Source organism: Pipistrellus hanaki (assembly GCF_964339955.1).
Source record: "Pipistrellus hanaki genome assembly, chromosome: 5".
Taxonomy (NCBI): Eukaryota; Metazoa; Chordata; class Mammalia; order Chiroptera; family Vespertilionidae; genus Pipistrellus; species Pipistrellus hanaki.
Window position 1 is genome coordinate 69,537,387 of NC_140507.1, and position 21,119 is coordinate 69,558,505.

A 21,119-nucleotide genomic window follows, 5' to 3' on the forward strand; every position below is an offset into this window, starting at 1 on the left:
CCCTAGGACATCCGGCCAGCAGGCCCCTCGGCTCCTTGCCTTTGAAGTGGCCAGTTTACATACAGGTCACTTGCATAAAATGCTAAAAATCACTCTCTATCTATTTAGCAAGCAGGAATCTCTGCCAAATCTCTAAAAATACTTTTCTCACTGAATCCTCTAAAACACACTTGAATATCATAAGAGAGTTAGTTATATTGGAACATTTTTTCCTCGTGCTTATTCAATTCCAATTACTGCTCTCAATTTCTAACAATATTTCTTCCCACAGCTTTGATTTCTTGGTAAACTATTCTCTGTTCATTTTTCTATTCAACAACTATTTATTAAGAAACTATTATGTGGCAGGCTGGGAGGGTAGCCATGGTACACAATAGCTAGACCATTTTTCCCAACTTCAGCACTACTCATATTTGGGGCCAGATAGATCTTTACTGGGGGAGGACTTACAGTACATTGTAGGCTGCCGAGCCACAACTCCACCCTATAGCGCACACACACACACACCCTGCTCGTAACAAAAATGCCTCCAGCCATCACCAAACGTGGCAAAATCAGCCTCCTTTGAGAGCTACTGACTTAGACTTTAAGAAAGCAAATTTCAGGACACAGGAGCATTTTATAATCATAGAATTATTAAAAATAAGTAAGATTTATTTCTCAGAGGACACTGCTCCAAATGGGAGAATTTTAAGGTTATAAATATTCCCAGTTAAATGTTAACACCTGCAAACACGATGTCTGGTTATCCAGGCTACTGACAAAGAGTGACAAGCAAAGAGACAAGTACCAAACATTTGACTATAGTTAGGAATCCCCAGGCATAAGAAAAATGTGAGGACTGAGGGTTTAATTTGTCCCTAGAAATAATCCTGGTAGGAGGAGTTACCAGAGTCAAGTGAATACCATGTAATCTGTAAGTGTTAAAAGAAAGCACCTACCATTCTAATGGCCCCAGGCCTGGTTAATGTCTTACAAAACATTGTAAGATACATTCCAAGACCTGTTCCTATGTCTTACGATTTCATAATCAAATTCAAGGAGAAAATGAGATTTTTTTTTTTAAATTGAATCTCTTTAGGGCTTACTTGTCTGAAACGTACCTCAGATATTCTTTTCAGGCACTAACTACTTACATTGTTTAAAAGGAATCAGGTCCTGGTGGTGTTTTAAATGTTTCCACAAGCTGTGAACATCCCAGAATTTGGCCACCCCCACCCTTATTTCTACCCCTCCATGCACTCTTCCTCTACTCTATCCAAACAGCTCCTGCACTTCCCCTCTGGTTTCCAGTCACTCAATCTTGGCTCCTCCTGATACCTCGGCCTCTTTCATGCTCCCTCATCCCGGTTTCTTCCTGTCCAAATCTTACCCATCCTTCCAGGGCCAGTAACACAGAGAAGCTTCGAGAGGAGTTCTCCTCTCTGAACTCCCGCTGTGCCTTTTGCTGTGTCTCTGTGTGCCACTCACAGCTTTCTGGCTGGCATGACAGATAGGTGTGCACCCGGCCTGTTTCTTCAGGCCAACTGCCAGCTTCTGGAAGACAGAGCCGCCTGGGTCTCCCTTCAGCACCTAGGGCAGCTCCCTGCAAATCATTCCTGCAAAGGGTGTGGCTTATTGAATTTCTATTATTATTTTAAACTTCAGTTGAGAGATTGCTCCCATTCTGGTGTAGCATCCCACAGATTCCTAGGTAAGTCAGGCAATCGTAGAAAAATTGTTTGTTTGTTTTTTTATGCGAAAACCATCTCCGATTTTTGTTAAATGCTTTCAAATGCTTTGCAGGGAGCCGATTATACCTTTTCAGCAATCCACCTGGATGGGGCTTTATCCATGTTTCCGATGTAACCCATAAAATGGAGTTCATATTTTTAACCTCTTTTCGTTTATTTTAAGAGACATTCATTATGTTCTTTTAGGCAGACTTTCCTTAGGGAGAGTCCTTGTAAACCCCTGACACAAAAGGTCTTTATTTCCCTGCTGCACAGCCTGTCTTTACGGAAATGAACAAAGCCCTCCTGGGGAAGCAGCTTAGATAAAGGCAATGCCGCCCCGCACGCAGGCAGAACAGCTTCTTTCTAAAAGGTCACATTGTAAAGCAGAACTCACTAACACTCAATTAATTACGAATAAAGAGTCCAGGGCAGGAGGGTGGAGGAACTGAACACGGCTTAAATTGCATAGCACACTTCAGAATGCAGTTTTATTACTGTTAAGTGTGTGCTAAGATATAAATTGTTTAAATTATAAACGGGGAAATGTAGTCCACAATAGATCTTGATGCCTAGCGTTCTGAGTTATATTACTCATATGAAAATTTTTTACCCAAGTAAAAATAACGGCACTGAATATATCGACATATGTACTTCCCTACATTTTCTAAATCGATGGGAACAATCATGTCATTTTTTCTAAAAAAAAAAAAAAATTATAGAGTCACGTACACGGAACGTGAAATGTCACGCCTATAGAACCAGAGTGAGAGCTAAAATAATAATGGCTTCGGTCTGTTTGGTCGCAGAGCAGGACCCGGTTTGGTAAACAATGTTAAATGTGTATGGCAGCCACAGGGGCATCCGTATTGACGGAGCAATGGGTGATGATGAGTGACAAGTGGGCAAGCCACGGTGCCCTTATTTATTTATTTTGGGCACACCTTGACCACCAGGTGCTAACCCATGAAGTACTCAGGGCCCCATCTTGGCAGTTACAGCAAAGAGGTGACTGGAGCGGGGGTCATAGCCCCTCACCAGCCCCCAAGCTCCTTCCCAAACACCAGCAACGTTTGCAAAAGCAGCAGGAACGGAAGCCACAATGAAGCCTTTCCTTTGCCTGAAGAGAGACTGACAACCAAGGGCACCGGGCAGGAAGAGCAGAGCAGAACAAAACCCCCAGGATCTTTCATTCTCTGGTGCCAACGGGCTTGGCTGTCCTCCACCCAAAAGACTCCTCACTCCACCCAGGTCACCGGAGAGGGGGAGCTTCTGCATCATTTGCCCCAGCCCCAGAGTAGGGCAGGTCCAGGTTCAGCAAGTGTCCTCAGGGGCAGAGCCTGGCCTGGCCCCCAACCCCCGATGTGTTTGCAAAGGAGACAGAGAGAGTCACCGAGCCCCTCCTTCAGTGGCCTGACCGGAGCATGGAAGCAAGAGGGCACCTCCTGAGCTGAGGTTGTGGGGCTCCCGGTGTCCCAGGCACCTCCCCTCCATCAGCCTCCTCCGTCCGGGCGGGGACCCAGCATGCAGAGCCCTCTTACCCGCATGCTGTGGCGCTTGAAGACATTGTGCCGGTGGAGAGGCGGGGTGTGCAGCGAGTTTACGGGAGATGGGTACTCCATGGGACTGGTGAGCGTAGGCGAGCTGGCACACAGACCCTCGGGGACCTATTCAGGAGAAGCAGAGAAGCACAGGCACAAGGACAAGGCACGAAGGTAGACAATTGGCGGCTACACACTCAGCACAAAGAAACGATGCATGAGCACCAGGGGCGAGTCAGGGCCTGCTCTCTGGGACCTAATAAAAAGTGTGACATGGGCGAGTCCTCGGCCCCATGTGGAAGACACGGCAGAGCAACAGACACAGCTCTTGGCTAGGAGTCAGCACGGGCGCTGCGACCTCCCGTTCATCACACAGCCCTCCCGTCCGGCTCTGCACGCGATGGGCCCACGCGTGCTACCGACCGGCGGAGTACGCGTCTCCTCCTTCAGGGCTCCTGAGAGAAGCGTTATATTTCAGAGTCATGTTACACACTGACAGACAGAATCAGCCCACGGATGTGTCTTTAGTCACTACTTTAAACACCACACCAGGTAACTTTTCTTTTTAGCGACATTGCCTCTATCTTTTGCGTCCAGATTTTCTTAAATGAACAGGATTTGTTGGCTCTCAGTTGGGCTTGCTCTGGCACGGAGCAGGGACTCTGAGCTGAGGGATGTGAGAGAAGAAAAGAGAGGAGCCCCGGCTCCTGTGACCGAGATGCCAGAGAGAGAGAGAGAGAGAGAGAGAGAGAGAGAGAGAGAGAGAGAGAGAGAGAGAGAGAGAGAGAGGACGGAGACACTGAGACGGGACCTGCAGCCTGGGAAGCTTCCGTGGTTGGTAACGACACACGTGGGAGGGAAGCAGAGAAGGAGCCTTCTCTCTCTTCAATGGCCGCCTTGGTTCTGGCCAGGACCTCTGTGGGGAGCCCCAGGGAGCAATTCAGTTTTTAGGGGAACATCAACGGTCCCCAACTGCCTGAGACTCCTTCTCAGAAGGCTCTGCTCAGGGTAGGAGGGCAGGAGAGTAGCTGGAGGCAGGACACGCAGCAGCAGCAGCAAACACTGTGGCCAGGTGCCCTGGGCTTCAGGCACGTCTTAGCTGAGGACAGCCTGGAGGAACTGCATTTTTGGTTCCTTTGATCTCTGAGTGCTATTCTTTTCTGGTACCAAAGCTGGCCTTCTCCATTCCTGAGCAGTTGGTTACTGCTCCTCAAAAGCACGAGAACAGACTTTCAGGAAAAACTGAGACCAGGCATGGCCCGAGCTTCCCTGGCCCTCTGGTCGTGTTTACCTGGAATTGCAGGTTGGGCACCAGCAGGTTGGTCTGTGGCGGCGGTCTGTATTTGGGCCGGCTGGGCTGGAGAGAGAATGCGGAGAAAGGTCAGTCCCCGTCTCTCACTGAGGGGAGCATCGGTCAGAGACAGGGTGGGCTTGTTCAGAATGAAAAGGCTGAGGGACAGAGTTCTCACTTATGGAGCGCCCATTGCCTGCTGAGTGATGGGCAGGGACAGAGGGGGACCATCGCTAACTGGAGGGGTTACTGATCTCTGTGCATGTAGCTTCTCTGGATGTGGGAGCACCTCCCAAACAGCAGTGGAGAGAGCCACAGACATCAGAGTAGGAGGCCACGGGGGGCTCAGTCACTCACAGCGGCTTCATGGAGGAGATAGAAACTGAGCTGAGCCCTGACTCAGGGAAGGGGAAAGGCACTCCAGGCAAAGGGCTCTGCTATGGACTGACATCGGCGTCCCCACCAAATCCCTACGTTGCAGCCCTCCCCACTCCTCACCCCCAGTGTGATAGTACTTGAAGACAGGGCCTTGGGGAAGTAAGGGTTAGATGATGTCATGAGGTAGGGCCCCGGGTGGGATTCAAGTCCTTATACTACTACGAAGAGACACCAGAGCTCTCGCTCTGTCTGCCCTGAGAGGACACAGCAAGCGGGCTGTCTGCGAGTCAGGAAGAATCCTTAGCAGACACCAATCTGCCAGCACCTGGATCTTGGACTTCCCAACCCCCACAGAGGCCTGTTGTCTAAGCCACCTGGCCTATGGAGTTCTGTTACGGCAGCCCGAGAGGCCTAATACAGGCACCGTCCTTCACCTAAGGGTGTGGCGCAGGGCACTGGCTCCTGAGCCCACGGATGTCATGGAGGCTGTATCTAAGGGGTCCAGGGACATGCCGCATCCAGGTGCCCTCACGGGGATCTAACTTGTCCCTAAAAAAATGCCAGAAATAAAAGTGCTCAAGCCTCTCAAGGGAAGAGTTTCCGGTGACTCCCTGCCTCAGTTGCCCGCAGGGTTGGCTAACTTGCTATCTCAGATTCCAGGGCGCCGATGGGGCAGGGGCCGTGTTCAGTGCTGAGGGATGGTTGGGTTTAGCGGCTGGGAGAATTGCAGGGGCACATACTCTGTGCTGTGAGAGAGGAGTGATAGGGTCAGGCCAGGAGTGGCCAGATGAGGACCCAGCTCTGCTGTGAATCAGGGGCCCGAGAAGACCAGACCTTAGCTTACCTTGGGCGGGGGTTCCTGAACGAGGGGCTCCAAGATTTTGGGAGGTCGGTAGCGAGCGTTTCTCTCCTGCTCTATAGCAAGGTCCTTCTCCATCTGATACACGTCACTGCCAAGGGGTCAGGTCAGACAGGAGAGAGAAACAAGGTCAAAGCCTGGAGGGCCCGGAGGATGACCACCAAGTCCCATCTCCAACTCTTCTGCAGTGTGGGCTTGGGAGACCCCTCCGAGACAGGCTGGAATGTGGATCCTGAGCTTGCTTCCACACTGAGGCTGGGAGGATTACAGGGGCAGATCCGAGGTGGGGGAAAGTCCTTAGAGAGATAGTCCCAGCCCAATGGGACAGTGGAAGTGTATCTCCAGCCCACCTCCCGGGCCTCTTGCCCTCCCGGGCCTGCTACGGGCACTGATCCCCTACGTTACGTTTCTGATGTCCCAGCCAATGTCAGGACCAAGGCCTGGGTTCTACATCTCCCTTTTCCCATTAAACGTTCCATCAGCGCGTTCCTGCTGTGTGCTGATGGGAAAGGGCTGTGGATCTCTCCCATCTCGGCTACCTGCATGCTTCTTGCCTTTCTCACCCCATCCAGGCGTTTCCAACCTGGGAATCACAGTCCCGAGAGGATTCTGGAATAGTTCTAAGGGTCCATGAATTCACATGCTCACATGTGTACCTCACACACATTGCCTGCAGACCAAGTATTACGTATGATTGAAATAAGTATCTAGGCCTGAGACGGAGTCACTCTGGGGTGCCACCCCAGCAAAGCACAACTCAGATAGCTTTTGTGGCCCTCTAAGTGCTCTGTGAGACCAGAAATGCAGTATATCTAGTCAGCCGATCCCCACACACTGAGACAGCTCGGGGCTCTCCACTTCCTCCCTTGTTCCCTGTTCATTTTCTGCTTTTCTCTTCTTTGCTCCTATTCCTTATCCTTATCCTGTTAAAGTTTCCTGTTTTCTGCCCCATCTCGCAATTCTCTGACCCTTGCAAATGGAGATTGCCTGCTTCATGGAGTATTGAGCAAACTGTAAATGTGTGTCACCTAAATTGTCTTTTTAAATCATTTTAACAGTACTACTGACCAGACAATAGTTGACACTGTGTTTTCAGATTTATATGTGTCATGTTGTGTGTAATAAGAAATTGATCATACAGTTTGCTGCATTTTGTCAATCAACAAGTTGTTTTAACAGTCGGAAGTGTAACTAACATTATAGGGAGGAATTCTCAAATCTTGATATCAAAAGGATCCTTCTTGCCCCAGAAGATTGGGAAACACTCATTAATCCTTTCTTAACCCTAATGGCGGACTGCCAGGCTGGGGCTTGGGGGAGGTATCCTGGGGTCACTGGAGTCTTTGGGTATCCTTCAGACCACACTAGAAAAGTCATCAACTCGCTCCATCCAGGATGGGGGGGCTGGTCCAGTGCTCTGAAAGCTGTGCTTCTGGGCCCAGGGAGAGGCACCCCGTCACAGCTCCCCCTGGTTCGCAAGCCCCAGAATGAATTAAGAGCCCCCCACCAACTCATCACCCCAGAGCGTCTGCTTTCTCAAGTTACATCTTTCAAATACTTTTCTCCTGGTATCCTTCAGTTTCCCAAGTCTCTCTTATCAGGGGCCAAGAGACGAGCCTAGAATTAATGGGGAGAGTCAATACAGGGGCAGGCAGGATCCGAACGGCCTTTTAAGTGGGGTCTTGCACATTGGTTGCCGCCTGCCTCTACAAAGTGTCATTCCCAGTGCCCCAGCCTGGGCCTTCCCAGCATCCCAAAGGAAGTTTCCAGGGGCTATTCTTGCCCTAAAAACAAGCCAGCATCTTAACAATAGGATTTGAAGTTGCAGTATTCACATCAACTAAGCACTAGATTCCCTAAGTCAGGAGTCAGCAGACACCACCTGTGAGCCAGTCTGGTCACTGCCTATTTTCGTGTGGCCCCAAACAAAGAATGGTTTATAAGTGTTTTAATGATTGGAAAGAGAAAAAATATTTCATGTCACCGGAAAATTATATGAAAGTCACATGTCAGCATCCACACATAAAGTCCCATTGAAACCCAGCTACACGCATTCATTTCATACTGCCCATGGGTGCTTTAAGCTGCAGGGCAGAGCTGAGCATTCCTAGCAGAGACAGCACGGCCTATAAAGCCCACAATATTAACTATCTGGCCCTTTACAGGGAAAGTCTGCCTTGAAAGATGCCCAAAGTCAGATCCCCTGAGGAGGAGGAGGTCAGGCTGGCCACGAAGGAAACAGGGGACCTTCTAAAATGGACTCCAGTAGCACCCTTCACCAGGGACCCTTCTCCCACCCCCACCCCCAGAACCAGGGGAATGATGGCTTTGGGACATCTGAGAAGGATCAGACCCTTAGGCCACTGTTGCTCCATTCATAAGGGAGAGGTGACCCCTGGGTCACTGTCTTCACAGTCAAAACTGACTCTCTTGCCTGGCCAGTGTGGCTCAGTGGTTGAGCATCAATCCTTGACCCAAGAGGTCCCTGGTTCAGTTCCCAGGCAGAGCACAAGCCTGGGCTGCGGGCTCAATCCCCAGGAGGGGGCGTGCAGGAGGCAGCTGACTAATGTTTCTCATTGATGTTTCCATCTCTCTATCCCTCTCCCTTCCTCTCTCTCTGAAAAATCAATAAAAACATATTTCACACACACACACACACACACACACACACACACACACACACTGACTCTATTCCCTGCAAATCTGGGAGGAACAAAGGTTCTGAGCTTCTGCTGGGTGGCTCTGCCAGCGGGGAGACCTCAGAGCAAGTCCCAGCCCCGCCTGTCCCCCCCAGCTTTGAACCTGATCCTCTCATGCACAGGGTGGGACCATGGACGCTTCCTGTTTAGGGAAGTACATTATAAACCTCTAAGTGCTGCTGCAGGGAAGCCGGGCCCCCTTGGGGCCCCGTGCCCACAGCCCCCACCCCCTCTCCAGGCTCACCTGAGGCTGCACACCAGCTCGTTGAAGCGGGGCCGCTCGCTGGGGTCATAGTCCCAGCAGCGGGTCATGAGGGTGTAGAGAACAGGAGGGCAGAGGTCGGGCTTGGGCAGCCGGTCGCCCTTCTCCAGCACCCCGATGACATCCTTGTTCTCCAGCCAGAAGAAGGGCTGCTTGCCAAAGCTCAGGATCTCCCACATGCACACGGCTGTGAGCAGGAGGACAGGGGGCAGGGCCCATGCGGGGTGAGGTCAGTCCAGCCCCTCCAGGAACGACCAGAGGAATCTGCTCTGGGTCCGTGCGGGGAGGGGCTCCCGTGATCCCTCACCTCCCCCTTGAGCATCCCCGGAGTTTTATTCACCATGGTGGTCACCAGGGGACCAGCCACCTGCATCTGTAAGTGAACTAAGGTCCCTTCTCTCTGTCCCCTCCACATGCAGCCACTGGGGTTCTGTGGGGTAGGGTGGGGCAGCCCAAGGCAGGTGGAGGGACCACTGGTGCCTTCTCTCAGGAAGGAGGGAAGCCTCCACCACAGAGCTGGGGGTTGAAGCCAAAACTTGCTGCCTATGTGACCAAGGGGAAGGCCCTGGCCTGCCTGGGCCTCAGCCACCTTCTGCGGAAACTGGGGAGAAGAATAATGAGACCGTGGGGAACCAAGAGGGGTCACCTACGAGGCCCTGTGCTCTGCAAGGGGCTGTCTGTCACCGGCTTTTTCCTCGCCTCTCCCCGCACCTCCTTCTCAGAACAAACCTCAGAGTTGCCTTTGAGGATCCCTCCCTGGTATCCCCACACTAGTCCCTGGGAACCTCCTCCAGGAAGATTAGCCAACACTGCCCCGGCCGGCCCTTCGCCCATATCACCCCAACCCCCCCCTGGCCTCTCATTTCTCACACGTCCCAGTGGCTGCAGCCAAACAACCCTGAAGCCCAGCCGTGGGGGCCCAGCCCCTGCTCTTCGCACCGCCCCTTAGCCTGGTCACCGAGGTGAGACTCAACCCTTTCCACACCATCCCGAAACTCCACTCACCAAACATCCACACGTCACTGGCCGTGGTGAAGCGGCGGAAGTTAATGGACTCGGGCGACATCCACTTGATGGGTAGCCGCGTCACAGAGGCTGGGGGTGGGGTGGAGGTTTCAGGAGACGGTTAAGGAAGAACGATCCAGAATTATCCAAAAAGATAGCCTATTCTCTGGAGACCTTTTCCTACCGACCCCGAACCATCGCTGTGTTTTCTGCTGGGGCTTCAGCAAACCCTCAGGGCACAGCAGGGGCGGGCGCCCTCACCTTTGTAGTAGTCCTCCTCCTCGATGTACCGCGACAGGCCGAAGTCCCCCAGCTTCACACACTCCGCGGAGGCCACCAGGATGTTCCGGACGGCGATGTCCCTGGAAGAAAGATATGAAGACGAGGTGGTTCAGAATGCCCCAGACAGACAGACAGACAGACAGACACAGATGAACAGAGACACAAAGGAGAGTGCTGGCCAGGGAGCACAGTCAGGCAGATTGTGTCGTCAGCCCAGCCCAGATGGGAGCTGGGGTGGCCTTCAAGCCCCCGTCACGCTCCAGGCCCTCGGCCACCCCTTTCCTCTCACTGTGGAGCTTCAATTCCCATCGTCCTCTCTCGAAACCCACAGGGAAGCAGGCTGAATGCACTGAGTTACAATCAGACACCCAGGGCTTCAGATTCACCCTGAAGAACACCCTGAGAGGTACACATGCCCGTTTCCATTTCTCAGATGAGAAAACAGGTTCACAGCAGGTGCTCAAGTTGTCCCATTAGGTGGGACCGGAGCTGGAGTTTCCGCTCTGGTCTGTGTGACACCCAGACCCTGCTTTTCCCCAAACTCCAGAATCAGATGGAGGGGCCCGGCTTCCCCCCAGCCGCACCTGTGGACACAGTTGATGCTCTCCAGGTAGGCCATGGCCTTGCAAATCTGCAGCGAGTACAGGACGAGAGTGAGCACCTTCAGGGAGCTCTTGTTTCGCTCCAGGTAGTGGCCCAGCTGTTGGAAGGAGGAAGGTGCCATCAAGACCTGGGCATGGCCTCAGCACGAGCCAGGGAGCCCCACTGCAAGCAGGGGTGAGGGCGAGGGAAGGGCAAACCCTGGCTGGCAAGAGGGTCCAGGAATCTCTTTCACAAAGGGTGCCTGGGTTGTTTCAGCTGAACACAGAAGGCAGGCAGCTAGGAGTCAAGGGCCCCTCCTAAACACAGGCCACCCTGCCCAGCTGTGGCACAGCCATCATCACAGCCCCCTCTACCACAGCCACCTGCAGCTCACCTCCCCGTGGGGGTACAATTCCATGACGATCCAGGTGGGCTCCTCTTCGATGATGCCTATCAGCTTCACAATGTGCGGGTGGTCCAGGTTCTTCATGATCACTGCAATCGGGGGGAGAGGGGTGGGTCGGAGGGATCTAAGGCCCGGTGGGAGAGTCGTGCTTTCTGTCCCGACTGGGAGAGACGGGGAAGGACAGCCCTCCTCCCGTGTGGATCCCAGCACTGCTCAACCACCCCCTCCCCCAATTCCAGGCCCCTCTTCGTCTTGGAGGTCTGTGTCACCTCATGGTCTTCTCTAGCCCATGGGGGTTGTGTTCCTCCTCGGGGGACACCAACCTGCCTCACTCATGAACTTCTCCTTGTTGTCCTGCGTGCAGTCCTTCTTGCAGGTCTTCACGGCGACATTGATTTTCTCCCCTTTCTGCAGAGAGAGTGAGCTCAGGGCCCGAGTGCCCCAAAAGGGATGTGTCCCTTCCCGGTGTCACCATCATCTTCCCAGCCAAGGCATGGTAGGGGACGTCTGGCCTCTGGGTCTCTGCATAGCCCATTCTCCCCCCTTCTTCCTCTTCTCGCCCCTTCTCCTCTCTTCTCTGCCCGTCCTCTCCTCCCTCCTCTCTTCCTTCTTGACTAGGACGTGTTGGGACTGGAGAAGACTTTTGAGATCAGGTAGCTCAAGTCCCTGGCTGTGCAGGTGAGGAAACTGAGGGCAAGGGGGCAGGGATCTGCCCGAAGTTGGCAGGCGTGTGTGGAGCACCTGTAAGGCCATCAACAGACATGGCATCCAGGTCTCCTCTCTTTATTGCTAGTTTTCACATTTTTCCTGCCCCTTGCCCTCAGCTCTGCCTTTTTCCCAGGCCTAAACACAACCACCAACCGTGTCTTGCCCGTCGGTGGCCTCCCCACCGACTCCTGCCTCAGATCCGCCTTCCTTTTCTCAGAACTGCATGTCGTCATGCCTCCGGGCTTTGTCTTCCCCCACCCAGAGCCAGAGGCCCCTCTCCTGGTGCTGCCTCTATTTTGATCCCTGGCATCGCTCTCCTGCTTGGCAATGACTCTTGTTTCCCTCACTCCCTGGGTATTTCATGAATACTGCAAATGCCAAGTGCGTGAGGACCCACACGTCGTGACCGCTGCCTCCAGCCCCGGACAATTCGCCTCCTCCTTATCCTACAGAACATGGAAGGGGAGTGTCAGGGATGAATCAGAACTCACGTGATTCGTGTAGGCACCTTCGTAGACCTCCCCGAAAAAGCCTTCCCCCAGGATACGGTTCAGAACCACATCTTCCCGGGCGATGCCATACTGTGGGCCTGCACAGGTGGAGAAAGCAGAGTCCCAGAATTCAGAAACCACCGACACCGGGAACCCGAGTGTCCACAGGCTGCAATGCCAGGCCCTGCTCAGGTGTAACCAGACCCCCGGCAACACCTCAGCCAAGAACCAGGGGCTGGGCTGGGCAAGAGGCTCTAGTCTGTTCGATTGTCTCAGACCCGGGGAACAGCCATCGCCCTATTCCCTCTGAAAGCTGGTCCCATGTCCATGCTCTGAGGCTCTCCACAGGCACATGAAGGGCAATAGTGTGGGGATAAAAGAATGATCTTGGTTTTTAAATCAAAGGGGCCTCACTCAGGTTGTTCCTGTCTGAATCACACATGGGAGAGGAGGAAGGAAGGAAGGAAGGAAGGAAGGAAGGAAGGAAGGAAGGAAGGAAGGAAGGAAGGAAGGAAGGAAGGAAAGAAGGAAGGAAGGAAAGAAGGAAGGAAGAGAGAGTTAAGTCCCCCTGTGGTGTCACATGTGTCCCCATCCCCATAATGTCACTTCACAGGGCCGTGGCTGTGGCCAAGATGTTGGGGAGGGTCAAGGACCTACCTCCTGACCTTCGCAAAGTCTCGTCAGGAATCTCGGCGTAAATGTCTGATTCTGCAAGGACAGGAAAAGAACACCCCGTGGGCAAGATGCCCTCTGAGGGCACCCCCAGAACCAGGTGTGTGGCTCCCACGTCAGGCCATGGGAACCAAGGGTGCCGTCGGTGGGAGGAGTGAGGGGAGGAGCCAGGCGAGAGCCAGGCGAGAACCAGGCTCTGGTGGCAGGGTTAGAGTCCCCGCTTGCTACTGCCCCGGTGTATTATTCAGTACAAAGTTGGTGAGCCTCCCTTAATCTCGGTTTCCTTTCCTGTAAACGGAATCTTTCTGGGGAATGTCCTAAAGATCAAATGAAAGAACACCTGCTCTGCATTTAACACTGTTATGGATGGACTGTTTGTGACCATCCTCCCCCAGCCTCGCAGGTTGAAGCCCTGACCCCGGTGGGATGGTATCGGGAAGGGGGGCCTTTGGGTGATTCGGGCTAGATGAGGTCACGAGGGTGGAGCCCGGGGATGGGAACAGTGCCCTGATGAGAAGAGGAAGAGACCCGATCTCTCCATCTCTCCTCCATGCAAACCAGGAAGGGAGTGCTCACGGGCCTGACCCTGCCGGCACCGTGACCCTGTACTTCCGCCTCCAGGACTGCGAGAAATACATGTCCGTCGATTAAGCGCCCCCGGCCCGAAGTGTTCTGTTAGGGCAGCCTGAGCTGGCCCAGACAGACATGCTACCTCTTCAAAACATGTTGGCTAGTGTGATGGATGATGCTTTAAGACCTCATAGGGGAAGTTCACTTTTCTGTCAGTTTGAGGGGATCCTTGACGATGTCAGGAGAGCGGGCAGAGAGAGGCTCTGGGCGCAGGAATGACAGCTCACCTATGCTGCAGCTTTCCGAGAGGCGGTGCCGCTGCGCCTCCAGGCTCCTGTAGGAGGAGAGGAGAGGGCAGGAGCCAAGTGAGCTCAGAGCCTGGCAGTGGTCCCCTCGGCGGCCCACCCTCTCCCACCTTCGCCTGGAGGGCCCGCTGCGCTGTGCCCACTGCCTGCCCGGGGAACCAGCCTGTCCTGGCAGCAATAACCTGGGAGCGTGGCCCAGGCTGCCAGGGGGCAGGAGGGAAGGGACAGCAGCAATAGCCCCTAGGATGAGATGCCAGGTGGCATTAGAATGTAGAAATATCCCTACAAGAATCTACTGGGAGAAATTTACTGGCAAGAGAAAAAAAAATCTCCACTGTGAAATGCCGGGGCCCAGACACCACGGGCTGTTCTGCCTTCTCCTGGGAGGCAGGCTGAGTGCAGGGCCTGTTCCCTGCCATCTGCTTGTACTCACAGCTCGGGGATCTGGGGCAGGCTGGTCCGCTTCTCACCATCTGGGAAGAGGGAAGGAAGAAAAGGAGCTGGAGCCAGGGACACAGGGTCCTGGGTGGACGGCTGACCTCACTGCTCCCGTGAGCCCACGTGAGGGAGACCTTCCCCGCCATTCTGCACTCTCTGAGAGTCTGAGTGGAAGATGGGTAGTCTTTGGCCTGAACTGAAATCCTCTGTGTTGACATTATTTGGCTTCCTCCTCCTACCATCCACAAGGCCCAGCCCAGACCCCTGCTTCCTGATCCCATTCCAAAGCAGAGACACAAGAGGGATCAGCCAGGTTCTAGCAACAGCCATAATCTTCCTGGGGCTACCAACATCTTCCCCGCCCCCAGAAGCTGGCCTTCAGGCCGCCACTGTCCCATGGGCCAGGGTCTGTAGCTTGGGACCCAGAATGGGACAGCAGGCAATGTCCCATGGGGCTAGGTGAGCACAGCCACACTCTATCCAAGCCACTTCAGTCACAGATTGGTCAGTGGCTTAGCTTCCCTTACGGGGGGGGGGGGGGGGGGGGGGGGGGGGCGCAGAGGGGGGGGGGGCTTGGGGAGAGGCAGCCTGGCTCAGCTGTGCGGTCATCTGCCCATTGGGCTAGTGTGCCTCTGAGTGGAAACGCACCTTTCCTGGGATGAACGATGAGAGAGGTTTTGTGCTCCCCCTGCAGCCGGCAGTAACCATCTATGAGGTCAGCCATGTTCTCGGCTTCTGCCAGAGAGGAGGTTTTGATGGACAAGGACTGCAGAGAAGAGACCAGCTAAGCATGAGACCCCAGAGCCTTGGCTGGAGTCTACCTCACAGGAAAAGAGAAGAAACTGCATACTCCTGCCATCCACCCATCCATCCATCCATCCCCAGCAGGAACCCATCTGTGCCTTTCCTGGGGCTTGACTTGCAATCCCTACAGCCACCAGGGGGCGCTCTTGTCATCCCTCCCAACTGAATTGCCTTAAACTCTAGGAAGGCCAGTTCCAGATCTGCCTTATTTTGGTCTCACAATGCCTTGTACCTGGTAGGTACAAAATATGCAAGAGCAGAAACAGAAAGGGGAAGGGTGGGGGGAGTGGGGCAGGGGATAGATGAATGAGAGGAGAGATAGAAATCTGTTTTCAGTCCGAGGTCTCTCTGATTCTCCCACCCACAAAAACCCTGGGTGTCCTTGCGGTCTTGGTCCTGCATCCTTGTTCACTTGTTCAACATTAGGCCTCTGATTAGTACCTTGATTTCTGGTCACCTTTATTCCCCCTCACGCCCCCCCCCCCCCAACAGCTTTATCTTGACACTCTTTAAAACAGCTTTGTTTCCTGAGATACCTTCCTTCTCATGTGTCATCATCCTGGTACCTTGTCCAAGAACTAGGAACAGTTTTCTCAACAAGATCTCAGGAGCCAGAGTATTCCTGGTTTCCTGAGCATCTGAACAGGAACACCCAACTCGAAGTTGTAACCCCCTCATTTCAGAGCTTTCGGTTTCGCAGAGATGCTCACCTGGGGGGCGCCTTCGATGTCCAACTGCAGCACTGCCTGGCCCTCCTCCAGCAGGAGGCAGCTGATGGACTGGATCTGCTTGAACTCCGCGAGGCAGGTGGGCTGTGGGGAAGGATGGGGAGGTGGGCTTCAGACCCTCTCACTCCTGAGATTAGGCCATGGAAATTGCTCAGTATGGGGGAAAAGGGGTGCACAAGGAAAAGTGGTAGCTGGGAGTATCTCAGGAGGATGAAGAGAGAATCAAAGACGATTAAGACTGGAAGGATCATCTAGTCTAAGCCCCATGGTTTGCAGACGAGAACATGCTCTGGAGAGAGCCAGGCTTTGCCCACGGCCATATGCCAAGTTGGTTGTAGAGCCAGGACTGGACCCAGGTCTTCTGACTCCCAAGAGAGTGATGGCCCCATCTTGCCATTGAAAGAACAACGCTTGTATCTGAGCCAGAAAAGCAGCCATAGTGTCCTTCCCTCTGCCCTGCACCCCCAAGCCTTCCTTCTCTCCCAGCTTCTATGCAGGAGACAATCAGGGGGCAAAGGAACCAACAGCCCCATGCTGTTATGCCAAACACTCCCCTCCCGCTGCTCATACCAGGGACCTCTGCTCTCGGCAATGGGGCAGGAAGAACGGATGGGGCAGGCCAGGGTGGGAGACAGCACAGCCTGGGGCTGGGTGGGGTGTGCTCCCAGTCTCTCTCTACCTTTGCGTCTTGACTTGTCATCTGGCGGATGCCCTTGGGGCCGATGACCAGGTCCACGGTGATGTTCCATCCTTGCTGGAATAGAAGGAGAGAGGGGATTGCTGCTGGAGCCCTGCCCGGCTCCTATTTCAGAAATTTGAAGAGGCCCATTACCCTGGACTCAGACTACTACCTCCTGGGCCCTCCACTCTAAACCCCCCACCTCCCCATAAAGATTATTCTCCTCCCCAAACCCTGCCCACCTCCCACAGCGGGAGCCAAGGTTTCCCTTTCTTTCCTGATGTGAGTGGATTAACGGTGGTTGCATGTTAGGGCAGGTCAGTACAAGCAGGCAAAGCCCCTTCCCAGCACCCCCTGACCGCCTCCTGGCTCCCTTTCCCCGAGAGGCCATGGGACACAGGTGGAGGAGAGACTTACAATGAGTTCACAGCGATAGGTCTCCTGGTCGATGTGGGCAAAGCCGGCCAGGGTGTTGAAGAACTTCATGACGCACTCCTCCTCCCTGAGCGAGGCGTACTGCTGGAATGTCTGCTGGATCATCTTCCGGAACTGCTTGGGCTGGGGGAGATGGCAGGGGTGAGCAGGCTCCTTCCCTAGGGATCTCCCTGAGAGCCTGCCTGCTGCTGTAGGGCGGTCCCAGGCCTCTGCCAGGAGAGCAGTGGCCATCTCTCACCTAGAGCACACGTCTGTTGTCTCTAGGGAGGCTCACCATAGCCCTGGGTTGGGAGGCAGTGCCCCAGTGATCAGGCCACACAGCTAACTGGCCTCTGATGTGGAATTAGAGCCAAGATTCCTAAGGCCCAGCCATGGAAAGGGCCCACTGGATGCATTTTGTAGTCCAAATGGCCCAAGAAAGAAGGCACAGACACTCTGGCTATATCTCAGCCTAGTCCTGGGGACCAGCACAACGGGGGTCTTTCTGGGCTCCTTGCGCACTTACCTTTAAGCTCTCCTGCATCTGCTTTGGGAAAAACAGGTCGAGTCCTACTTCCTTCCTAAAAGAAGAAGGAAAGCATCATGTGACAACCCCTCTCCCTCAACCCAGGATTCTGGCCAATCGTGAGAGGTGAGAGGGCTCAAGGACTGGGGAGATGGGTCCTGCCTGGCTCTGGTCTGGGGATGAGTGAAGTAGGGGCGAGTAGGAAAAGTAGGGCAGCGAGAAGGGAGGAGAGGCAGGGGCCAGTCTCAGGACTTACTCCAGGAGCTCGAAGTTGGACTTTTTGTCAAGTGCATTGTGCGGCATGTCCTTGAAGAACCGCCTGGAGAAAGAGAGACGTCATGGAGAAGCCGATGGCTGGAGAACAAAGCCACCAGACCCTGCTTGCCCAGTCCCCTTCCCCTGCCTCATGTGAGAACCATTGGGAGGGAGAAGATGAGGAGAGTAGAAAATTTGATACTTAGAAAACTACGAAGAAAAGGAAAACACACAACCTCACTCCTAGAAAATACATCTATTCATTTCTTAATATATGTTATTTCCCATTAAGTATGTCTTGATGGAGATTTTAATTATTATTTAGTTGAGCAATTGTTTGAGTAGAGACCAAATAGCCAATGTCCCCACTTGAGTCTCCTTCATTCTCTGCCTGGATCACCACGTCTAGTCATTTTGACTGTTGCAGACATTGTCACACTTTTAATCCCACACTAGAGTGACTCAGTGTTCCTTGAGCCAGCTGTCTTTATACACATCTGAGAACAGTTTGTGCTGGAACTCTAAGCAGAGAGAGAGGCAAGTAACTTAACATTCAAAGGATACGAATTTAGACAATTCATTATGATTGGAGAATAGCAACTATTTCCTCATCTTGCACTTGATCTAAACATTTATTCTAGACGGATTAAAGGGATAAATGTAACAATAAAATCGTTTTAAAACTACAAGAAAATCTGGGAAAATATTCCCAAGCCATAGAATTGGGAAGAACATCTAAATCATGAAATCATAGCAGACATCCCCAATTAAAGCACATGAGCTGGCTTTGCAGGAAGAGCCTATGGCCACCATATTGCTTATTAGCAACACTTCACAGGTGTGCTCTGAGGTTTTCTGTGAATGCAGTGGGCAAGCAGGCAGCACTGGCTTGGTAAATTTTCTAAAGCTTCCAGAATAAAGAACAGTTTACCGGACTGAACAAAGGCATCAGATGAGTATGCCAGACAAAGGGGATGTATTACTCACTAAGGGGAGGAGAGCTGCTTCCAAGTCCCAGACACAGTGGTCTCTTAATGTCACTCCTGGCTTATAATAGTTGTTGAGTGAATGAATGAATGAATGAATGAGCATTGATACTGGGATGGATAAAAGAATTTTGAGGATTAGAATATTTAAATAAGCCTTAGTAAAATAAAAGCTGGGGTTGGCTAAATGCAAGGGTAAACACATTTTGAAGTGAACACTGAGGAATTAAAACATATGAAAGTAATAGCAATTTTAGAATGATTAAGGAGGTGGCAAATGGAAAAATGTTTAATTAGGAAAAAGGTAACTCAGGTTTTTACTGAGGTCATCCCAATCTCTTGAAATCCAATGCAGTCCCTATATCATTGATTGCCCTCCTCTCATGCCCTGGAGATCAGTTATTTTTGACGAAGGAACCCAACCACTCATATTCTGTGTGTCTCTAGCATTTGGACAGTTGAAAATCATTGGGATGTCAGGGGGGATCAGTCACCACTGCTAATCAGATGTACTGCTTTTTCCAGAGATTGAACTTCACAATATTCTGGGTTGAACCCCATCTCAGCTGCTCCCAGTGAGCACCCAATTATCCCCAATCTGCCCCAACTGCCATCACTGAATGAGGATGCACCTGCTAGGAGGGCCCTCTAGTGCCTGGCTGGTTCTCCCCAATCCAGGCCTGCCATTTTAACTGGCTAACACACCAGGTGGACAGAATGCCTATGGACAAGCACAGGTCCATAACTTTTACCCAGCTAAAGAGAGCAGCCAAGAGTAAGGCCTATTTCTTAGAGTGTCATTCAAAGTGTCATCATCAGCCCCAACTTACCTCCCACAACTCATTTCCCATTATCCTCCAATCTGTTCTTTCCCTTCCATTGGTCCCTGAGCCCGGAATGCATACTCCCCTGCTCAAAACTCCCCCTTATCTACTGATGGAAATCTCTCTCCTCCTTCCTGGAGCAGTTCAAATCCCCACCTCCTAATGCCTTACGGCAGGATCCATGGCTCCTCTAGGCACATCTGTTTAGCACATATTTCATCCTGCCTTGTATTATGGTCAACTGTAGACACACCTGTCACCTCCAAAACACTGTAAATTTGAGGACCTCTTGGATAAGTCACTAATTTCATACATATTTATTGGTACCCACCTGAGGTGGGGACACAGTGGGTTAACACAGATTAGAAAACCCAACATTTGAATATCTCCCAGAATCTCACCTAAGGCTCAAAGAAACATCACTGAATCCCTAGGATGACAGAGAGATGGAAGAAGCAGGCGCCCTGGAGGCAAAAGCAGTGCAAGCAAAGGAAGGTGGGGACTCCAGGCAGAGAGGACCAGCCGGGCAGACAAGCACCTCAGGGCCTGATCCTTTGTCGGCCACCACTGCCCCCTCCCAGTTCTCACATATCCACTCTTACTTCCCACCCTAGAGGAAAGTCAGCTGGCCGGGAGTCCAGCACAGGAGGAGAAGCATGGCCCCCTCCATGGAGAGGCCCAGAGGCCACATACCTGAGCTCCAGGCAGCCCAGCTGCAGGGCCATGCCCTCGCTGACCTTGCTGGCGTAGCGTTGCATGTAGTCATTCCGGAGCTGGTGGGAAGAAAAGCCGAGGCTGAGACTCCCACCCTCATTCCCTGTTTCCCTAAGCAGAGGCCCCAGGATGCCTGGAACACAATCCCGCCTGTCTCTCTCACATGCCCGCCATGCACAAATGCATACCGGGAGAGTAAGAGCAGGAGGGGGAGGCTCACCCGTGGTTCCTCTGCCCCTGCTGCCCTCCAGAACCCTGAGCAGTGCTGGCCACGCCTCCACAGGCTGAGGTCCTCAGGGTTTTTGAAGTGCTTTAGACATGTTCCCATTGGCTCCACGAGGCAGGAAGTTCCAGTTCCCCTCCCCCAGTCCTCATTTTGGAGATATGAACACTGGGATTTGGAGGAGGAGTCAGGAATTTATCCTAGGCCTTGCTGGTAATTAGTGACAGGTATCATACACTGTACAAGGGAAGCTGGCATGGTCTCTAGCAAACCAGGAAAGAGATAAAGGAGGGACCTAAGATCAGGCAACTGACATTTACTTGGCATTCACTCTGTGCCAGGAACTTTACATGCACTATAGTTGGTATGTTGGAGCAACTCCAAACAGCTATTGAAAGCCAGTTGTTAAATGTTTTGAAAATTTTAAAGCTGATATCACATCAGTTGCTTGAAACAGGTCTATTTACACCATTGATATTGGCAAGTTCTGTGTTTTGTTTTGTTTTTCTTCAGAGAGCTGGTTTACCAGCACATTGTTAATAATATAATTTGGTCCTCAATAATATAACCCTATAAAGAAGGTATTATTATTATTATCATCATCATCATCATCATTCCCATTTTGTAGAAGCTTTATGCAGGTGAAATCCTCAGGGGTACGAATTTAGAAAATGGCAGAGCTGGACGAGGAACCAAGTGTGTCAGACCTGCTTCACCAGCCAGGTCTCCTGGGCAGTAAATAGCCATTAGGAAAGTCCAAGAGGA

At 52.5% G+C, this 21,119-nt stretch overlaps 1 protein-coding gene across 5 annotated transcripts in view; it reads right to left on the reverse strand.

Annotated features, from left to right (window-relative positions):
• PTK2B (protein tyrosine kinase 2 beta) overlaps positions 1 to 21,119 on the reverse strand; it is a 115,734-nt gene that overhangs the window by 7,298 nt on the left and 87,317 nt on the right. For 4 of the 5 annotated variants that reach the window (XM_084884385.1, XM_084884384.1, XM_084884383.1 and 1 more), the window contains exons 5-24: positions 20,111 to 20,190; positions 17,609 to 17,671; positions 17,353 to 17,407; positions 16,830 to 16,970; positions 16,413 to 16,487; positions 15,716 to 15,817; positions 14,850 to 14,967; positions 14,197 to 14,236; positions 13,746 to 13,792; positions 12,874 to 12,924; positions 12,217 to 12,314; positions 11,341 to 11,425; positions 11,006 to 11,106; positions 10,614 to 10,729; positions 10,009 to 10,109; positions 9,748 to 9,837; positions 8,725 to 8,929; positions 5,767 to 5,872; positions 4,545 to 4,610; positions 3,254 to 3,379 (exon numbers count right to left, since the gene is read on the reverse strand). In XM_084884385.1, the coding sequence (XP_084740511.1) occupies positions 3,254 to 3,379; positions 4,545 to 4,610; positions 5,767 to 5,872; positions 8,725 to 8,929; positions 9,748 to 9,837; positions 10,009 to 10,109; positions 10,614 to 10,729; positions 11,006 to 11,106; positions 11,341 to 11,425; positions 12,217 to 12,314; positions 12,874 to 12,924; positions 13,746 to 13,792; positions 14,197 to 14,236; positions 14,850 to 14,967; positions 15,716 to 15,817; positions 16,413 to 16,487; positions 16,830 to 16,970; positions 17,353 to 17,407; positions 17,609 to 17,671; positions 20,111 to 20,190 (1,866 nt within the window). The remainder of the gene's footprint in view (positions 1 to 3,253; positions 3,380 to 4,544; positions 4,611 to 5,766; positions 5,873 to 8,724; positions 8,930 to 9,747; positions 9,838 to 10,008; positions 10,110 to 10,613; positions 10,730 to 11,005; positions 11,107 to 11,340; positions 11,426 to 12,216; positions 12,315 to 12,873; positions 12,925 to 13,745; positions 13,793 to 14,196; positions 14,237 to 14,849; positions 14,968 to 15,715; positions 15,818 to 16,412; positions 16,488 to 16,829; positions 16,971 to 17,352; positions 17,408 to 17,608; positions 17,672 to 20,110; positions 20,191 to 21,119) is intronic. The other variant, XM_084884387.1, reaches the window with a different exon arrangement.